This window comes from Ananas comosus, linkage group 22 (genome assembly GCF_001540865.1).
Source record: "Ananas comosus cultivar F153 linkage group 22, ASM154086v1, whole genome shotgun sequence".
Classification (NCBI taxonomy): Eukaryota; Viridiplantae; Streptophyta; class Magnoliopsida; order Poales; family Bromeliaceae; genus Ananas; species Ananas comosus.
Genome location: NC_033642.1, coordinates 8,077,589 through 8,095,113, shown reverse-complemented (window position 1 = coordinate 8,095,113; position 17,525 = coordinate 8,077,589). Strand labels below are relative to the sequence as shown.

At 37.9% G+C, this 17,525-nt stretch overlaps 2 protein-coding genes across 4 annotated transcripts; both read left to right on the top strand.

Moving 5' to 3' along the window:
* Positions 3,034 to 11,343, top strand: LOC109727443 (choline/ethanolaminephosphotransferase 1-like). 3 transcript variants are annotated; one of them, XM_020257577.1, is made up of 19 exons: positions 3,034 to 3,300; positions 3,446 to 3,585; positions 4,717 to 4,726; positions 4,824 to 4,874; positions 5,470 to 5,547; positions 6,198 to 6,273; positions 6,362 to 6,384; positions 6,473 to 6,573; positions 7,061 to 7,155; positions 7,321 to 7,389; positions 8,289 to 8,355; positions 9,119 to 9,182; positions 9,259 to 9,299; positions 9,394 to 9,478; positions 9,762 to 9,824; positions 9,909 to 9,967; positions 10,056 to 10,108; positions 10,808 to 10,880; positions 10,964 to 11,343. In XM_020257577.1, the coding sequence occupies exons 2-19, from the start codon at positions 3,449 to 3,451 to the stop codon at positions 10,983 to 10,985; spliced, it is 1,167 nt and encodes a 388-aa protein (XP_020113166.1). In that variant the 5' UTR covers positions 3,034 to 3,300; positions 3,446 to 3,448; the 3' UTR covers positions 10,986 to 11,343. The 3 variants fall into 3 exon arrangements, with proteins under 3 accessions (XP_020113166.1, XP_020113165.1, XP_020113164.1); XM_020257576.1 differs by having other exon boundaries at positions 3,400 to 3,585; positions 8,286 to 8,355; XM_020257575.1 differs by having other exon boundaries at positions 3,035 to 3,300; positions 8,286 to 8,355.
* LOC109727550 (cation/H(+) antiporter 1-like) lies at positions 12,138 to 16,818 on the top strand. The gene is given in 7 exon segments (XM_020257691.1): positions 12,138 to 12,550; positions 13,890 to 14,492; positions 14,651 to 15,082; positions 15,184 to 15,260; positions 15,262 to 15,687; positions 15,804 to 16,274; positions 16,404 to 16,818. Coding segments are annotated over 7 exon segments (2,466 nt in total). The 5' UTR covers positions 12,138 to 12,400; the 3' UTR covers positions 16,711 to 16,818.

Below are 17,525 nucleotides of genomic sequence, written 5' to 3'. Positions count from 1 at the left end.
CATTTTTACTTTGAGACTCTACGGTTAAAGGTTGTATTTTGTCCCTGTACTTCGGCGTATCTTTTTACTTTGCCACCCTGTGAATTTTTTAAAATTTTAACTTCACGACCCTATTTCATGTAGAATTATTTTGGTAAAATTTAAACTAGGGGTGTAAATGAAACTTTTTGAGCCATAGGATGATAAGATGAAATTGAGCTAAACCATAAGAGATTAATTTAAAGTTTACCCAAAAACATAAAAAGTTTTATAATTTTTACTTCCCCAATGCTTTAAAATTACCGTTGCAAAGATCGAAAAAGCTTTTTAACCGTTGACCTTTCATTTATAGTATAAATATAGTACTTTTAATCACAACATAACCATACTATTTTATGTTCCATGAATGGAAAAATGTGTGGAAGATATGGACTCGTAGTTACGAAAGTGGGTGCAAGTGAGTAATCTCTTACACTCTGTTTAGACGGAAAGAAAAAGGAGAAAAGAAAAAAAAAAAGAAGAAGAAGAAGGTTTAAAAAATCATCTTTACTCAGTTGAATTGATAATCTGAATTCATAATCTCTTAAGAGTAACGAAGAGAACATAAATTTTCACAGTTGTCGGTTTATTTTCTTTTCAAAAGCGCAGAAAGAAGGGGACAAAAAATAAAAAATTACCTTTTTGGTATTTTCTTTTATTTTATTTTTTCTTCTTTTCTGAATATTTTTTTCATCCAGATCAAGCAGTAGAGGCTGTTACTTTTTGCGTTTCAAATTGCATAACTCCAATATTTGGTCTCAAAATTCTAGTATAGAGAAAAGTTGTTGTGGAGAATTTCATACCAAGGATTCTACTAATACCGCATTTTAAACACCGCTTTATCAACCAAAATTACATTATACAATAGAGCCTAACAAACTCTTACTAAGCACCCGTTTGGTTCGGGATTAAGGGATAGAATAACCCCTTAACCCCGAAGTTATTCCCAAACACCTAATTTGGGGGGTGGGGTAACTAATCCCACCCCATTACTCCAACCAAACAAAACACTATTTTACCCACTATATCTTTCTTATCCCAACTACCCCAACCAAATACTATTTTATCTATATCTGGACTAAACCCAATTCTCAACCAAACACAAAATTACTCTAACCCTACCTTAACTCTGAACTTAACTTTATCCCTAAAATAACAAGTTTTTACTTAACCCCGAATCAAACGGTGGGACTTCGTTCTATTCAGTTCAGAAACAATAATTTTGTAAAAAAATTTTAATTCACCCACCCATTAAAGCAGGGATGGAGCTATTAGTAAACTTCGTATTAGTAGAATTTCATACCAAGGATTCTACTAATACTGTGTTTTAAACACCGGTTTATCAACCAAAATTATATTATACAATAGAGCCTAACAAACTCCTAGACTTCGTTCTATTCAGTTCAGAAACAATAATTTTGTAAAAAAAATTTTAATTTACCCACCCATTAAAACAGGGACGGAGGTATTAATAGATCCAACAGGGATGGAGCTTTTCAATATTTACTTCAGGGTGAAAGATGAAATACATCCTAAATAGTCTATTGCATGATGCATCTCCATTCTCTCCTGTCAATGCGGAGTCACTCCCTAGGGAACTCTTTTTCATTTTGAGGAAGACAAAAATAATAAGTTATTCGTTTCATTTTTAATTTTAGAAATAAATTTAGCTAGAAATATAAAATACTTAGATTTCAAATTTAAAATTTTAGATATTAATTATTGTGTTTTTAGTCAACCGGGTTAGATAAGATCGGCAACATAATAAATTTCTAGAGAGATTTTTTTTAAAAAAGTTAGTTTCATACAATTTTCTGTAAATATATTGAATATCAAATATATTGCTACAAAGTTCAGCTTTTTATGCTTATCCCTACAAAGTTCAGTAATATTTGTATTTACTCGTCTGGTTTATTACCGTTAGAATACTGTTTATTTTTTAACAAAAAATAAGTGAAATGATATTTCTATCATGATAAATATGTTTCTTCAAAAACTTCAAAAAAATTTTAAAAAAATTTCACCGGTTATTTTCTTTTTTTCTATAATTACAAATAAATAAATAATATAAGAGGGATAAAAAGATCAATTTATCTCATTTTCACTAAAAAAAGATTAACTATTTTATCGATAATTAACTATATTATTTTAACCGATTCTAACCATAAGCATATATTAAAAAATATTAAAATTTTTATAAAAATAAATATAAAAATTAAATTTTATATTTGTTTTTCGATATATTTATAAGAACCTCTGCGTAATTAACCAAAAAAAAAAAAGCACCAAAGAATCTAAGTTGGTGCCATGTTGCACGTGCGCATCTCGAAAGTCTGAAACGACAGCTATTAATTATTCGGAAGCGAATCACCGATAACTTCAACACGTGTCTCCTTCATGCAGCTTCGCGATTGGTGGACCATACGGCTCACCCACAGCCCATAGGCCACGGTCCAATCACATTTAACCGCCCGACACTCGGTCAATCCGTGATAGTGCAGGATTATTTTTTATTATTATTATTTTTAAAAAAAGACACGTTACCCGCTTCATCATTAATGAGATAAACTAAGCTACAGGGGTGAGACAACACTGGCCTCAGGATGAGCGAAAAAAAGGCCTAAATTTGCCCAAAGGTTGATCAATTGTTTAATCTGGTAAGCTGCTAGGAGGGGGTCCGATTGGATCTGTCTAAAGATCGTGCCGTTTCCGACCTTTTAAGTGATCAATCAACAGACTATTAGTCCGATCAGCTTAGTACTTATAGACTACACTTCGTTTCTAGCCATCCATCTATTCCATACTAGATTCACGTCTGTCTCCTACGTCACTATGTTGGACGGTCTCCCAGAATTGGAGTAAATTATAAAATAATAATCCTATTAGTGCAGGATTATTATTTTATGTTCAAATTTAATTGGAGTAAATTATAAAATAAACTTTTCAACGAGGGCCAAATGCAAAAAAATACAAGTCCCAGAGCCGTGCGACCGTGTCTCCGTGGACGCTGCTTCGTCTTCCCCCCCCCCCTCGCCCCTCGGATTCCGCGCCCGCTCTCGCTCACGTGCGCGTCGCGACGCGCCCACTCGCCCGACACGGCCGCACCCTTCCACGCCCTTTTCCTCTCTCTCTCTCTCTCTCCCTCTCTCTCTCTCCTCGTCGTCGTTAGGGGGCCGTAAAAGTAAACACCTCGCCCTGTTCGCGTCCCCTCCGCGCACAACACGCATCTCTCTGTCTCTCCATTTCCCGATTGATCGATCCATCCATAGATCCCTGTCCGAGGTCGGATCTTCTTTTACCCTTTCTTAGTTCTCGCCGTGATTTTCGATCTATTTGAGGTGTTGAAACGGGTGCTCGATCTCGATTTGTGGATGGACTTAGGGTTTTGTGGGATTACTCTGTTGATCTGGTTGTTTTGGGGTGGTAGGAGATGGGCTACATTGGGCACCACGGCGTGGCGACGCTGCACAAGTACAAGTACAGCGGAGTGGACCACTCGCTCCTGGCGAAGTACGTCTTGCAACCCTTCTGGAGCCGATGCGTCACTCTGTTTCCCCTCTGGATGCCGTAAGGTTCTACCATTGTTGATGGTTATCTGGTTCAAACATGTAATCTTTGCTTGCTTGCTTGAGTTGGTTCACGGACTTGTTGCTATGTGTAACATCGAAATCACCAAACTGAAATTTCAGCTTTTGAGGCTCGAAATCTAATTTTTGTTTCCCACTCTACTAGAAATTTCAAAATTTTCGTTCTTTTTTTTTGTTGCTAAATGCTCTGCTAAATTCTGCAGCTGCTAAAATAGTAAAAGCAGGGGAAAACAGGCCCTTGATGCATCTCTGTTCTTTGCTTGTACTTTTGCTTTCAACAGCAGCCATCTTAGTAGAGCATCTGACAAGTAGAAAAGTCTGGAGCTTCTGTTGTGTCTTGAAGCAGAAATGAGATTTTGAGGACTAAAAGTAGGAGCTCAAAACCGTTGATTCCGCTCTTGTAATAACACTACTAGGAAATTACTTTACTAAACAGTACTGCACTCTAAGCAGGGCCAAACGGGCTCTTAATCCGTTATTTGGAACTAATTAGGGAGCAACTTGGTTGCAATATATTTCAAAATAGATCTAGATAGATGTGGGTTCATTCTGAATTAATTGCTCTGTATTTGAAATGGTTTCACTAGTTGGAAAAACTCAAGGAAATTTGTTAAGTGAAGCAATAAGTGTCGCATTTCATCTTTTCTACATCGACATGTATACTGAAGGGTGGCTTCAAATACGATGATAAAAAATAATTAAAAATGAAATGACAGTTACCATGAACTATTGAGTCTTATATGCTGAATTAAATGATATAATTAGAGTGGAAAAAAAAAAAAAAAAACTAGCGAAGCTTGTCTTGTTAGTACTTCCAGTTTATAGTTGGCTCCTGCCTGGATGTTGCCATATTCTTGGCTAAACAACAATCTGGACAAGAATGGTTGTTATTTTAAACAGATGACATAATTTGGTCAGTAATATGGTGAGGACCCCTTGAAGCCAATAATCCATATTATATGCTTTAAGAATTCCCTGAACATGTCTATAGTCTTCAATTTTTGATAACATTATTTTCTTATCTCTCAAAAAAAGATAACATTATTTTCTTCAGTGATGTTAACAGTGACTAATCCTCTTTTTTTCTTTGCATGTGGAAACTCGTGTGCAGACCAAACATGGTAAGATGTTCAATAATGCTACCCTTTTGAGCATGATGTTTAACATTTCCATCATTTTTACTTAGGGGACATTAATTTTCATTATTTCTTTTTTCAGATTACACTTACAGGTTTTATGTTTCTAGTCATATCAGCACTCCTTGGCTATGTAAGTATATCTCCTTGGCTATGTTTCGGTGACACTTTGGCTATCTGTGTTTGGAGAGTGATTGGAGACTATTTAGAGCTTAGTTCTTTAGCCCTTCTAAAACTTTCTTACTTTGTTTAGCTTTGTTCTCTACTGTTTTGTTGCTCCTAGCCATAGTTTTTTTTGATTATTTTGGATTTTGGGATACAGCAGCTAGGCTGTAACAAATGTATTGCTTACACAAATAGGGTATATCCCTGTTTCCTCAAAAAAAAAAAAAAAGTATATCTTCTCATGGCAGTACAGAGTTTTGTGACGTTTTTAACATCGGCATTTCATTTTCTTGCCCATACTTCTTAGGTTTCAGAAGGTTTCTCATTTTTATGAAAATTAGCTTTCTGAAATCATATTTTGAAAAATTTAACAAGTAAGTTGCTCTTCAACTTTCAGTTTTCATACCTTCATTTGACAAAATGTTGCACTGTACTGTACACTAGTGAAAAACCAGCATGATGCAGCAGGAGATATATGCATAAACACCTCTATTCTAAGTTGGTTAAATATCCGGTGCTTAAATCACATTATCCGTGCCTCTAACATAATATTGCATTCACAGATATATTCACCTCACCTAGATACAGCACCCCCAAGATGGGTCCACCTTGCTCATGGATTGCTTCTCTTCCTATATCAGGTAAGCTTGAACACATAGTTATTAAGGAATATTCATCTTGACCATGTTACTGAGTTTTTGTTCTGTGAAACAAAGTATCATGTATGACTGAAGAATGATTCTTAGCTCTATGAGCCTATGAACTTATATAAGAATTAAGTTGGATGGGTGAATATGATATGAATGTACATTTTTTCCTTGTCATATGGCCCTAATTGAAAAAAGCCTAGAATGAAGATATGCCTAGTGACTAGTGTGATGCATAGGTTGATAGCCCGTTGTTCTGTGACATAATGACTCTTTTGTGTTAACTTTGTGGGTGTGTAATAATTGGCTAAATTTGTGCTTTATGCACCTCAGTGAGAGTTGCTGTAAGCTGGCATGGTAGTTTGAGCCAGTTTACGACCAGATTGGTTTTGCACAATGTAAGTCACACGGTACTTAAATATATTTTGATCTTGACAAGTATAAAGGTTTTATATTATTTTCGCTCTTGGCTCAGCACAACATGATAATTATACATATTTTAATCTTGACATATAAAGTATTTATATTTTTTTTGCTCTTGACCAGAATCTAATCTAGGCCTTAAAAAGCATTTGCATGGCATTTGAGATGTTTGCACTAGATGAACTTCGGTGAATCTGCACTTAACTTTCATATCATGACAGACTTTTGATGCTGTTGATGGTAAACAAGCAAGGCGTACTAACTCATCAAGTCCTTTAGGAGAACTTTTTGATCATGGTAAATTTTCTTCTTGTAAAGTTTTATTAAGTCAGCTGCTTATGAGGAACCTTATTTTTAATCCGTTGTAATTGTCATCACTATGCAGGATGCGATGCACTTGCATGTGCTGTACGTCCATCCTTCTTGTTCTTTGCTGTTTTTCGAACACTGAATTGTTTACTCTGTGCTTTATGAGCTTGCCTTGTACTTTTATCAGTTTGAAGCCTTGGCTTTTGGAAGCACGGCAATGTGTGGAAGGACAACATTTTGGTTCTGGGTGATTGCGGCTATTCCGTTTTATTGTGCAACATGGGAACAGTGAGTTTTGTTCTCATAGTTTTTTTATTTTTATTTTTCTTACCTGGACTATTACTGAAGCACTATATAGCAGTTCTTGTGAAACAAGCTTTGTGCAGGGAAATACCCAGAAATCATTGTTTTCATTGACATAATTCTCATCATCTTGTAATTTTCCACATAGCTGAATGTTTGTTCTGTCTGAGTCAATGCTGCTGAAGTCATGGGACTATAAATCATGCTTTGTGACTATTCTGAAATGTTATATGCTAGAAATGACACACAATGATACATTGCAAACGGTACATTGGGTTATGATTTAGTGCAATCATTTTCTTCTATTGATGCTTTTGACCATTGTATTTACTGAATTGCCTACAGTATGCTATATCTGACTTCATTGAGAAAATTCAGCTTTTTTTTAAAGAAAAAAAAATTCGGCCAAAAAGATTTGTATGTAAGTTATTCCGTCAACCTTTTTATTGACTCGTCTTTGTTGTTTATCCAGCTTCTTCACGAACACACTTATTCTTCCTGTAGTAAATGGACCCACCGAAGGCCTCATGCTGATTTACGTTTGTCACTTTTTGACATTTCTGACAGGTATATGACTTAATTGTTTTTTCAGTATGAATAGCCGGAATGCTTTATGGGGACAGCCTACTTTGTTTAGCTTGCCATTTCTATTGCATAAATTTGCTTTCAACTTTGTAAGTTGCACAATTTGCACTTTGTTTCTTATGGTTATCCTGTTTATTTTTTTATTAGGAGCTGAATGGTGGGCACAAGATTTTCGGAAGTCTTTTCCCCTTCTAAGTTGGGTACCTTTCATTCCTGGTATGTTGTGATGAAAAACATACTCTCTAATTCTTGCTTAGACTTTCAGGAGAGCAAGCAATATGTGTAACCTCACCTTCCAGCTTCATGTCATACTGTTTGTTTTGATATCAGTGTGATGCTATTCTTCCTGATAGGTATCATGTACTCAGTATACTGGCTATTCTCATATTATTTATTATACATATATCTGGGTTGTCTATCTGCGGATCCTCAAACAATATCCTGGAGACTCCTTTTTCTAGTTCTTATGCTTTTTGTAATTTTTACCACACATTCTTGTATATGGAGTAGGCTTTCTGCTAGTGCGGTTTTCACATTCAAAACTAGGCCATAAGTAAGCTCAGGGCAATTGATGTGGCAAAATCTAGTCCTTACCAGTTATATTTTAGATGCGAGTCCATGCCTATACATATCTCAAGTAAGGTTCTCGTATAATGGCACATCAATGCTACTGGTCAGTTCTTCAAATTTACAAAATTAATGGCTATCAGCAGTACTATGTACAAGATAAAGATCTTTTTTTTCTGCTGTACAAGATAACTAATATCTTGTTCAATGTGGGATACTGGGTTCTCTGTTGGAGAACATGCAGTTCTTGTGATTAACACTCTTTGGTCGACATCTATCTGTCTTTCTTTATTTGGTACAATCTGCTTGAGCTTGTTATTATCTTTAAGAAACTGAAATTTATTCCGTCCTCCTTAATATGATATGTGCTATATACTATTGTTATGCTACTATTGATGTTATATGGCTATGCATTTCCTCCATTACCATGTTTGTCTTTCCACATGATTCCTTGGCTGTGTGTATTTTGCAGTGCTCATTAAATGAGCATACTTGGTAATGCTTAACTGTTTTGTTTTTAACTTTGTCTCTGGTTGCTATTGCAGAAGTTCCCGTATATGGCATCGTGTTGTTTCTTATGATTATGTTTGGTGTAATCCCGACTATTGGATCCAAGTAAATACTTACATATGCTACTGTAACTCTTGAATAATTAATGACTTTGCTTGCTACCTACTGGTTAATTATTCTTAATGAACTCTGTTATTGTCATTTCTTTCTTCTCTTCAGAATCTCAATTCTTCTATTTCCATTATATGATGTGATATTTGGCAAGAGCCTTTGTTTTATGTTGTAAGATCAATACGTGGTTAGTTTTCCCGATCTTGATTTATCTTGTTTGATAGAGACCGTGGTGCCCTCTTAGTATTGCCCTTAATAAAACTAGGGGCTGGAAATTCCCATCACCCTGTGTTACCTTTATTTTTTGAGTTTCCTATTGTAGTAACTTGCATGAATATCTTTAGTGTGTTAATATGTCCGGCGTAATTTTGTTCCATTTTTTTTGCTTTAATTCTGTGGAACTCATGGCATTACTTGCTTTGGTCCATATGCGGTGAAACTCCTTTTTGAACTTTTGTACCTCAAATACCCTCAATTTTAAAAAAGAGAAAAACAATTTACCACAATGAATGTTCCTTGGTTTCAGTTGGATTGTAGGGACTAAGTTAACAGTTATATCTTTGCAGATAGGAGATCGTAGTGGAAAATGAATTATGGGTTTGTTTCTTCTTATATCTTCTTATATCAGGATTGGTAAAAGTTTTCATCAACTTTTTGACTGTGGGATTGCTTATTAAAATATTTAGTGTAAATTTACCTAAGATATGGAATTTTATTTGTCACATCAGTTGTTAGTTACTGATTTGTTTTTGTGCAGCATTAACAATGTCCATAAGGTTGTCCAAGCAAGAAAAGGAAGTATGTTATTAGCCATAGCAATGGTATGTTCTCTACACAATATGCCATAACTTGCCTTTATTTCCCTTTTTCTTATTGCCCCTTTTTCTTTTTGACCAGCTTTTTCCTTTTGGCGCACTTCTGGCCGGAGTTCTTGCCTGGTTTGTATATTATGCTACTCTCTGTGGTTTTTCATTTATATTATGCTACTTATTTACTTCTTTTTTTCTAAGAAAATCCAGAATCTTGTCGTAGGTCATATCTATCTCCTTCTGATATCATGCACAACTACCCTCATTTGCTCATAATTGGAACTGGATTTGCATTTGGATTTTTAGTGGTAAGATATTTAATCACTTGATTTTTGCTTTGTGCTTACATAGTTCCTAAGTGCCAGTGCTGAATGCTAGGAAATTTCACTGCATATTCTGCCCACACACATACACACATAAACACATAGACACACTCATAGGATACATACACATAAATTTATGTGTATGTATGTATTTATACTATGTAACTTTGCTTTTATAGTTTGTTCTTTTGTGTAAATACTACACCTGTTCTTATTCGCTATAAATTTCTTTGCATTGTCTAGAAATTAATTTTTCAATTATGTGCAGGGGAGAATGATTCTGGCTCACTTGTGTGATGAACCCAAGGGACTGAAAACTGGAATGTGCATGGTACCTACCTCTGGGAACCTGAAATTTTTATTCTTTCTTCATCTATGGTAAATTAGAATTTTGACTTAATTTTCTCTTTATCAGTCTCTATTCTACCTTCCTTTTGCGATTGCAAATGCTCTAACCGCCAGGATCAATGATGGGTATGTGTCTCCATTTAATCATACAAAAATCCTTGTTACTGATTTTTTTTTCTCTCCATTTATGTCTTCTGGTCTTTTTCGGCTGCAGAGCTCCTCTGGTTGATGAGCAATTGGTTCTTCTCTTGTTTTGCTTATATACAGGTAGGATTGATCATCTTTTAGGTTTCATCATCTTTTATTTATTTATTTAATTTTTCTAATTAATCAACTACATCTAAGAAGTTCATCTTTGGTCGGTTGGGAATATCCTTTCTGATGGTTCTGCTTTCATGATACATAAATAAATGAGTGGAATTAGGACTTTGCATCTGTGATGCACACAGTAGTCTCTGAGGTTGCCCTTTTTCCATCTACCCCATTTAGATATGCACCGACATGCAATGAGGCCTCTCAGAGGGGATCCTTTAAATGACTAGTGAAGATTTACTAAATGAAAAACAAGGTTAATGGTCAAGGACATCTATATTTTCTTTTGATTCCGTTAGTAGATTTCGACTTGATGATGAAATACTTAGTGATTCCTCTATAGTATCCAGTTTTCATTGTATATGTAATAGATGCAACTGAGATACTGAGCCTTTTTCAATTGACAGAATTCATTTTTTGAAACTCGCAATATGTGGTAATGCTTTCATTTCATTTCTATGAAACGACCAACGGATCACGGCCATATTATTAAAAGCTTGTGGTCCTGATTGACGTCCCTTTGTGGCATACTTTTTGACTGCATGGCACATACAATTCTCTTTGGGTTGTTTTGTTCATCATTGATATTTACTTGCCCTTTCCCCATTAGTAGCATTGCTGTTTCTCACATAGTTCTTTTTTTTTTTTGAACAGTGGGGCTCTATCTCCATTTTGCGACTTCGGTCATCCACGAAATTACAACTGCTCTTGGAATCTATTGCTTCAGGTTTGGAAGATACTTGTAACATTATTTAATTTTTCCATAAACATGTCGGTGGCATCTCTAATATCACAATTTACTTCTGACAGGATAATCAGGAAAGAGGCTTGAAACAACCCATGTATTTTGTACCGCTCTAATTGAGTGATTTCTCATTCTTTGGTCATGGTTACACGGAAACGAGAAGGAACATCTATTTATTTCCTATTATTTTAACACCATCAAAAATGATTATTTACTTGGTGGGTGTGTAATTTTTCTGGCATTGAGAGTTGTATGAATTATGAAAGCAAGGCAAATTTTGATTCGATCATTGGCGATTGTTGACTTATTTCTAGGTTTCAATTAGGCATCTTCGGGGCCAACAATATCTTGTAAGAGTCCTTACATATTTGAATGTAAAATTACGATTCAACGGTCGGCGACTGTATAGACCGGGTGATTACTACAGGCATTGTTCTTCCTTTCATTGATCGCTACAGCCATTTCTGTTTTCTCAAGCATGCACGAAATCAATGTGATATCGCGAAATCGGTGGTTATTTGATTCATTAATGTTAATTTCGAATTTATTTGAGCATGCTTTTGCTTATAATGGGAGAGAAGTTGAACAAAGCATGTTGAGATTGGTAGCTTATTTCAGCTTGAATTTAACTGTTGGATTGAAGTCATAATTAAATGTCTTCAAATTAGCATGTTTCTAATATTATTTGGTGTTCAAATTGCAATTTGATTTAAGTTTCACATTGTGTAACATCTTTTAACCCCTTTTTTGTGGTGGAATTCACATATTTGTTTTTCATGACATATCAAACGTTTTTGTAACAGGTAACATTTGCTTGAATCGAAAATTGAGAGATTTAGACTGGATCTCCTCCTGTTATTTACAATAAAACCCATTGTGGTTAAGTCTCTCTCAATTAGCCCTCTGCAAAAAAAAATTGTTTTAATTTCTGCCCCACTTTTACTCTTCTTCCAAAAAAAGCTGGACTTTGAACATGATCAAAATGCTCATTCCTAACATTATTAGATGAAATATTACCCCAAAATTTAAAGATTAAAATACTTATAGTGAAAACTATAGTAACTATTTTTTTTTTTTTGTTTTCAGAGAGAAAGACAATATACTATTTGCTTAGTTTCTAAAGTGTGTTCTATTCATAGTTAATTGTGAAAGAAAAGTGTATCTAAGATGATATTAGTTATTAGTTAAATCCTCTTCCCCTTCCGTAAATGAAGACCCTCCACCAAAAAAATTAGAACAAAAATTTTTGTTTCAAAACAAAAAAAAACTTCTTTCTCATTTCCCGACCCCCAACCAACACCGTTCTACGGCGAAGCTCTGCTCATCATCAGATTAGTTAATACGCAACTACCAATGTAACCAACCTGGGGATTAAAAGAGGAGAGGGTGCACGAAAAGAGAACAACATTCCTATATTCCTCCTCTTTGGCTACGTGCGCATTCATTCATTCATTCATTCATTTGTTTCGTTCCGCTACGGCTACGGGGCAAGCGAGAGAGATATGGCGAATGCCGGGTGCAACCTGGGGCACAGGACGATCGACGTGCTCATGTACATGTGCATCGACATGTTCTCCGTGCTTGTCCTCTCCGCGCTCTTCCACCTCGTGCTCCGCCGCCTTGGCCAGCCCAGCGTCATCTCGCAGCTCCTCGTAAGATCATCTTAAAATTTTTACCTAAACTTTGGCGCAATTTGAGATAACCTTTTAAATTGTGGAAACAATCTCCTCGTAAAATCATCTTAAAATTTTTACGCGCAATTTGAGATAACCTTTTAAATTATGGAAACAATGGTAACATAGCATCATGTGAACAATATGATTGCATCATGTGAACAATATGATTGCCTATACCTTGCTTTAAATGTAGTGTGTTTTGAAATTTTGATGCCACCACCTAATTTTATTTTATTTTTTTCAATTCTGAACTTTTGAAAGAAAATTAGGTCGTATTGCCGTACTAGCAAATATTCTTTTAAAAAAGTTAGAAATATTACTAACCTTTTATAGAAATATATAAATTGGATATATAATAAGCATGAAAAATTGTATAAGTTGCATGCTTTTTCACTCAAAAATAAAATCACTCTTCTACTAGGCTAGAAATTGCTCCAATGGAAAGCAAATTATTCAAAAACTAATTTTTACTATTTTCAATATAATTTTTAAATTTATCTCGCAAAATATATATATATATATTATATACTTAATTGTTATATATATATATATATATATATATGTATTTGGAGTTTTTAATCCTTGGATGAAGAAAGGTAAGATTGGGAGTGATGGTGGTAAATGTGGTAGGTGGAATAATGTTTGATCCAAAGACTATTAATAATCAAGGAGTAGATTCAAAGACTAGAAACCTAGAAGCACCAAGGGGATGATACTTCTAAAAGTATTCTAACTCATTATATAATATATATATATATTATATATATATTATAAATATATAATATTATATATATATAATATATATATATATATATATATCGACTAGGCTTGGTATATATCAATAGTACGGAAGTCTCCGTGCTATCAAGTTGTTTTAGATGTTGCGGCTTCCAAACGACGATTCGCTCGTTAGATCTTGATCTACACTATTAAAAGCATTTGAAAACTAATTATAATATATATATATATAATATATATAATATATATATATATATATATTATATATAATATATATATATATATATTATATATATATGTATACTTTTCTTGGTAACAAATAAATAGTGGTTGGTACCGGAGAGCAAGTGGCAAAGGCTTGGTGGTTGGTACTCGAGACCTAAGTTCGAATCCTATTTAATTCACATTTCAACTAAATTTATTTCTAAATAAAAATAAACGAAGCGGGTAGCGTGGTACGTACTCTCTCTCAAAAAAAAAAAAAAAAAACAAAATAATGGTTTGTGTTCTTTATTACTATTAGTGAAAGTTATATTTACGTGAGTGAATTAATGTATGTATGTATATACGTATGTAGGCGGGGGTGGTGATGGGGAAGACGCTGATGAGCCGGGTACTGCCGTGGGACGACCTGCACGCGGAGGACATGGAGGAGAACCTGAACAGCTTCACGGCGATCGGGCGCATCTTCATCATGTTCCTCATCGGCCTCGAGATCGACCTCAACTACCTCTGGCACACCCGCCGCCGCTCCCTCGCCCTCGCCTACGGCGGCGCCCTCTCCTGCGCCCTCCTCGCCGCCGCCTTCTCCCCCCTCCTCCACTCCCTTATCGCCGCCGACACCGCCTCCGCTGCCGACGGTGGCCGCTTCCGCTTCGCCGCCCTCCTCATGCTCATCCTCTCCAACACCGCCTCCCCCGTCGTCGTCCGCATCGCCACCGAGCTCAAGCTCACCACCTCCGAGACCGGCCGCCTCGCCATCGCCGCCGCCCTCACCAACGACATGACCTGCCTCCTCCTCATCTCCCTCCTCACCGCCACCCCGCTCAGCGACAACGAGATGTCCTTCCACCAGAAGCTCGCCGCCGGCCTCCTCATGCTCGCCGCCTCCACCTTCGCCCTCGTCGCCCTCCCCGCCGCCGTCCGCTACATCAACGCCTGGAACGAGCGCCGCCGCGAGGTGCGCAATCCCACCACTCATTAATTTCCCTCCCTCTTCCTTTATATTTTATGTTCAACGCTCCTCTCAGTTCAGATATAAGGTGTTGACTTTTCGATAACTTTTAAGCACATATATACTTACGGTGTTTTGATATTTTTATATTTGACGGCATGCAGATCAGCAACTACGAGGTGCTGTTGGTGATGGTGCTGGTGGCGGGGCTGGCGTCGCTGACGGAGATGATCGGCTACAACAACATGATGATGAGCTTCCTGCTGGGGCTGGTGTTCCCGCGGGAGGGGCCGACGATGCGGACGATGATGGCGCGGCTGGCGTTCCCGGTGCACAACGTCGTGCTGCCGCTCTACTTCGCGGTGACGGGGATGCGGACGGACTTCACGCAGCTGGCGCAGGACCACACGGGGTGGCGGACGGTCGGCACCGCGGTGCTCGTGGTGGTGCTCAGCACTGTGGGGAAGGTCGCCGGGACCGTCGCGGCCGCAAATCACCTGAAGATACCGTTCCGGGAAGGAATGGTGCTGGGGTTCATCTTGAATGCAAAAGGTCACGTAGATATCATCACCATGTCTGTGGCACGAAAGCAAGGGGTACATATCATAACTAATTCATTGCTATATTTTTATCGTATGTAATACAATCTCTTTGCAATTCTGAACGGAGCGTTCGTTTGTAACTATTATCCTCTCAGGTGTGGGGTGAGCAAGCGTTCATTGTCCTTCTGATAACCGTGTTCGTGAACACCCTCATGGCGGGCCCAGCGGCAGCGGCCGGAGTGGACCCGGCTCGACGGCGAGCTCCGCGTGCTCACCTGCGTGCACGGCCCGCGCGACGTGCTCCCCATGCTGTCGCTCGCCGAGCTCTCCGGCGGCACTAGCCACACGCCGATCGCCGTCTACCTCCTCCACCTCGTCGAGCTCACGCAGAAGTACGCCATCACCTTGATGTACCACCAGCGCCCCGAGCAGGACGTGGACTCCGCGGGAGGGCTGATAGCCGGAGACGACACCGACTACGGGGGCGACGACGTGCGGCAGGTGAATGTCGTGGTCGACGCATTCACCCGGGAGAGCAGCATCACCGTGCGGCAGATGACGGCGGTGTCGTCGTACGCCAACATGCACGAGGATGTGTGCAATGGCGCCGAGGACATCCGCGCCTGCCTCGTCCTCGTCCCCTTCCACAAGGAGCAGAGGTACCTAGTACAGTTGGTTAGACCGGAACTCAATATTTGATATTTTTTATTTAAATTCGAAGCATAATTGCTTTATATTTCTAGCTGAATTAATTTTTTTTTTGCTTTTCTATCAGGTACGACGGTCGAATGCTGTGCCGGAAGGACGGGCGGCGCCACATGAACCTGAAGGTGCTCCAGCACGCGCCCTGCACCGTCGGCATCCTCGTCGACCGCCGCATGGGCGGCGGCGTCAGCAACAGCATGAAGAGCAACGGTGGCAGCATGCGCGCCGCTCACGACTCTGACGCGGGCCCGCAGGCAGCAGCAGCCACCGCCGACGCGCAGGTCCTGCACCACGTCGTTGCCATCTTCTTCGGCGGCCCTGACGACCGCGAGGCGGTGGCGTACGCCGGCCGGCTCGCCATGCACCCGTCCATCAACATGACCGTCATCAGGTTCCTCCACGCCTCCGACAATCGGATGAACTCCTCCTCGTCCCGAGTCAGGACCGAGTCGTCGAGCAACACCAGCGAGGTCGCGATGATGTTCGACGAGGACCGGGACGCCGAGGAGGACGAGGAGTTCATGGCGAATTTCCACAATAGGTACATAATTTTTCATATTTCAATGCATTCGTTAATAATTATTGTTTTGTCAATACCGCTCTCCTTTACATGAAATATATTGAAACATTCAGAATATACTAAGAATAATTTGGTCATCTTTCCGTGCAGATTTGTAGCGTCGGGGATCGTGACCTACCTGGAGAAGTATGTGGGCAACGGGCCGGAGTCGGTGACGGCGCTGAGCGTGATGGCGGGAATGTACTCGCTCTTCATAGTGGGGAAGGGCGGAGACCGGAAAATGCCGACGACGGCGGGGATCGGCGACTGGGAGGAGTGCTCGGAGTTGGGCCCAGTTGGGGATCTCCTGGCATCTGAAGATTTTATGGATACTGGGTCAGTGCTAGTCCTTCAACAGCACAGGTTATCAAAAACAGGACAGAAAAGCAAAGGCTTAGAGGATGAGTTCTTGCAATAGTTTTTAGAGACTTGTGTAAAAAAAATGTTATTAATTAGTCACATAATTGGAGTGTAATTTTAGGTTGTGTTTCATTTGGAGTAGGCAATAATTAATTAGTGTTCTTCATATATTAATGTAGTAGAATTGGTAACAAAGAAGATAAAATTACTTAATTTAAAATTTTAAAATTTAAAATTTAAAATTATTTAAAATAAAATTTAGTTAAAAAATATTATTTATAATTATATAGTAAAAAATTTTGCAAATATAGCTAAGCGTAATTTTGCAATAGACTATACTTCATTGTCAAGATTACTAAATTTTATAAATTGAACCAGACACAATAATAATATACACATTGCAATGCAGCATTACATTAATGTATTAAACCAAATGCAATAATATAGCATCATTTGTAATTAATTTTATTTAGAAATTCAAAATATCTGAATATATCGAAATACCCTGTAATATTATATAATTCGAAACAAAATGCGCCCTTAGTAAAAACGCTCACTACAAACTACTCTGTAAATACTCTATTCTACATATTATCTTTTTTATTTCATTACTAATAGTTTATTTGTGTATATGAGCTGAACTCAAATTCATAATAAACCTACAAGAAAATTTGTGAATTTAGCATTTGAATTCGTCAAATAGTATATAGATTAAATCTAATGAAGCCGGTTATTAATTTGGATGTCACATATTGTAACTTTACTATATAAATAATTATTTATGTTTTTCTCAAAAAAAAAGTAATTATTTATGGATCAAAGCATTTACCAAAATGATCTTATCCAAACAAAGTTTGACCCAACTTAGAATCC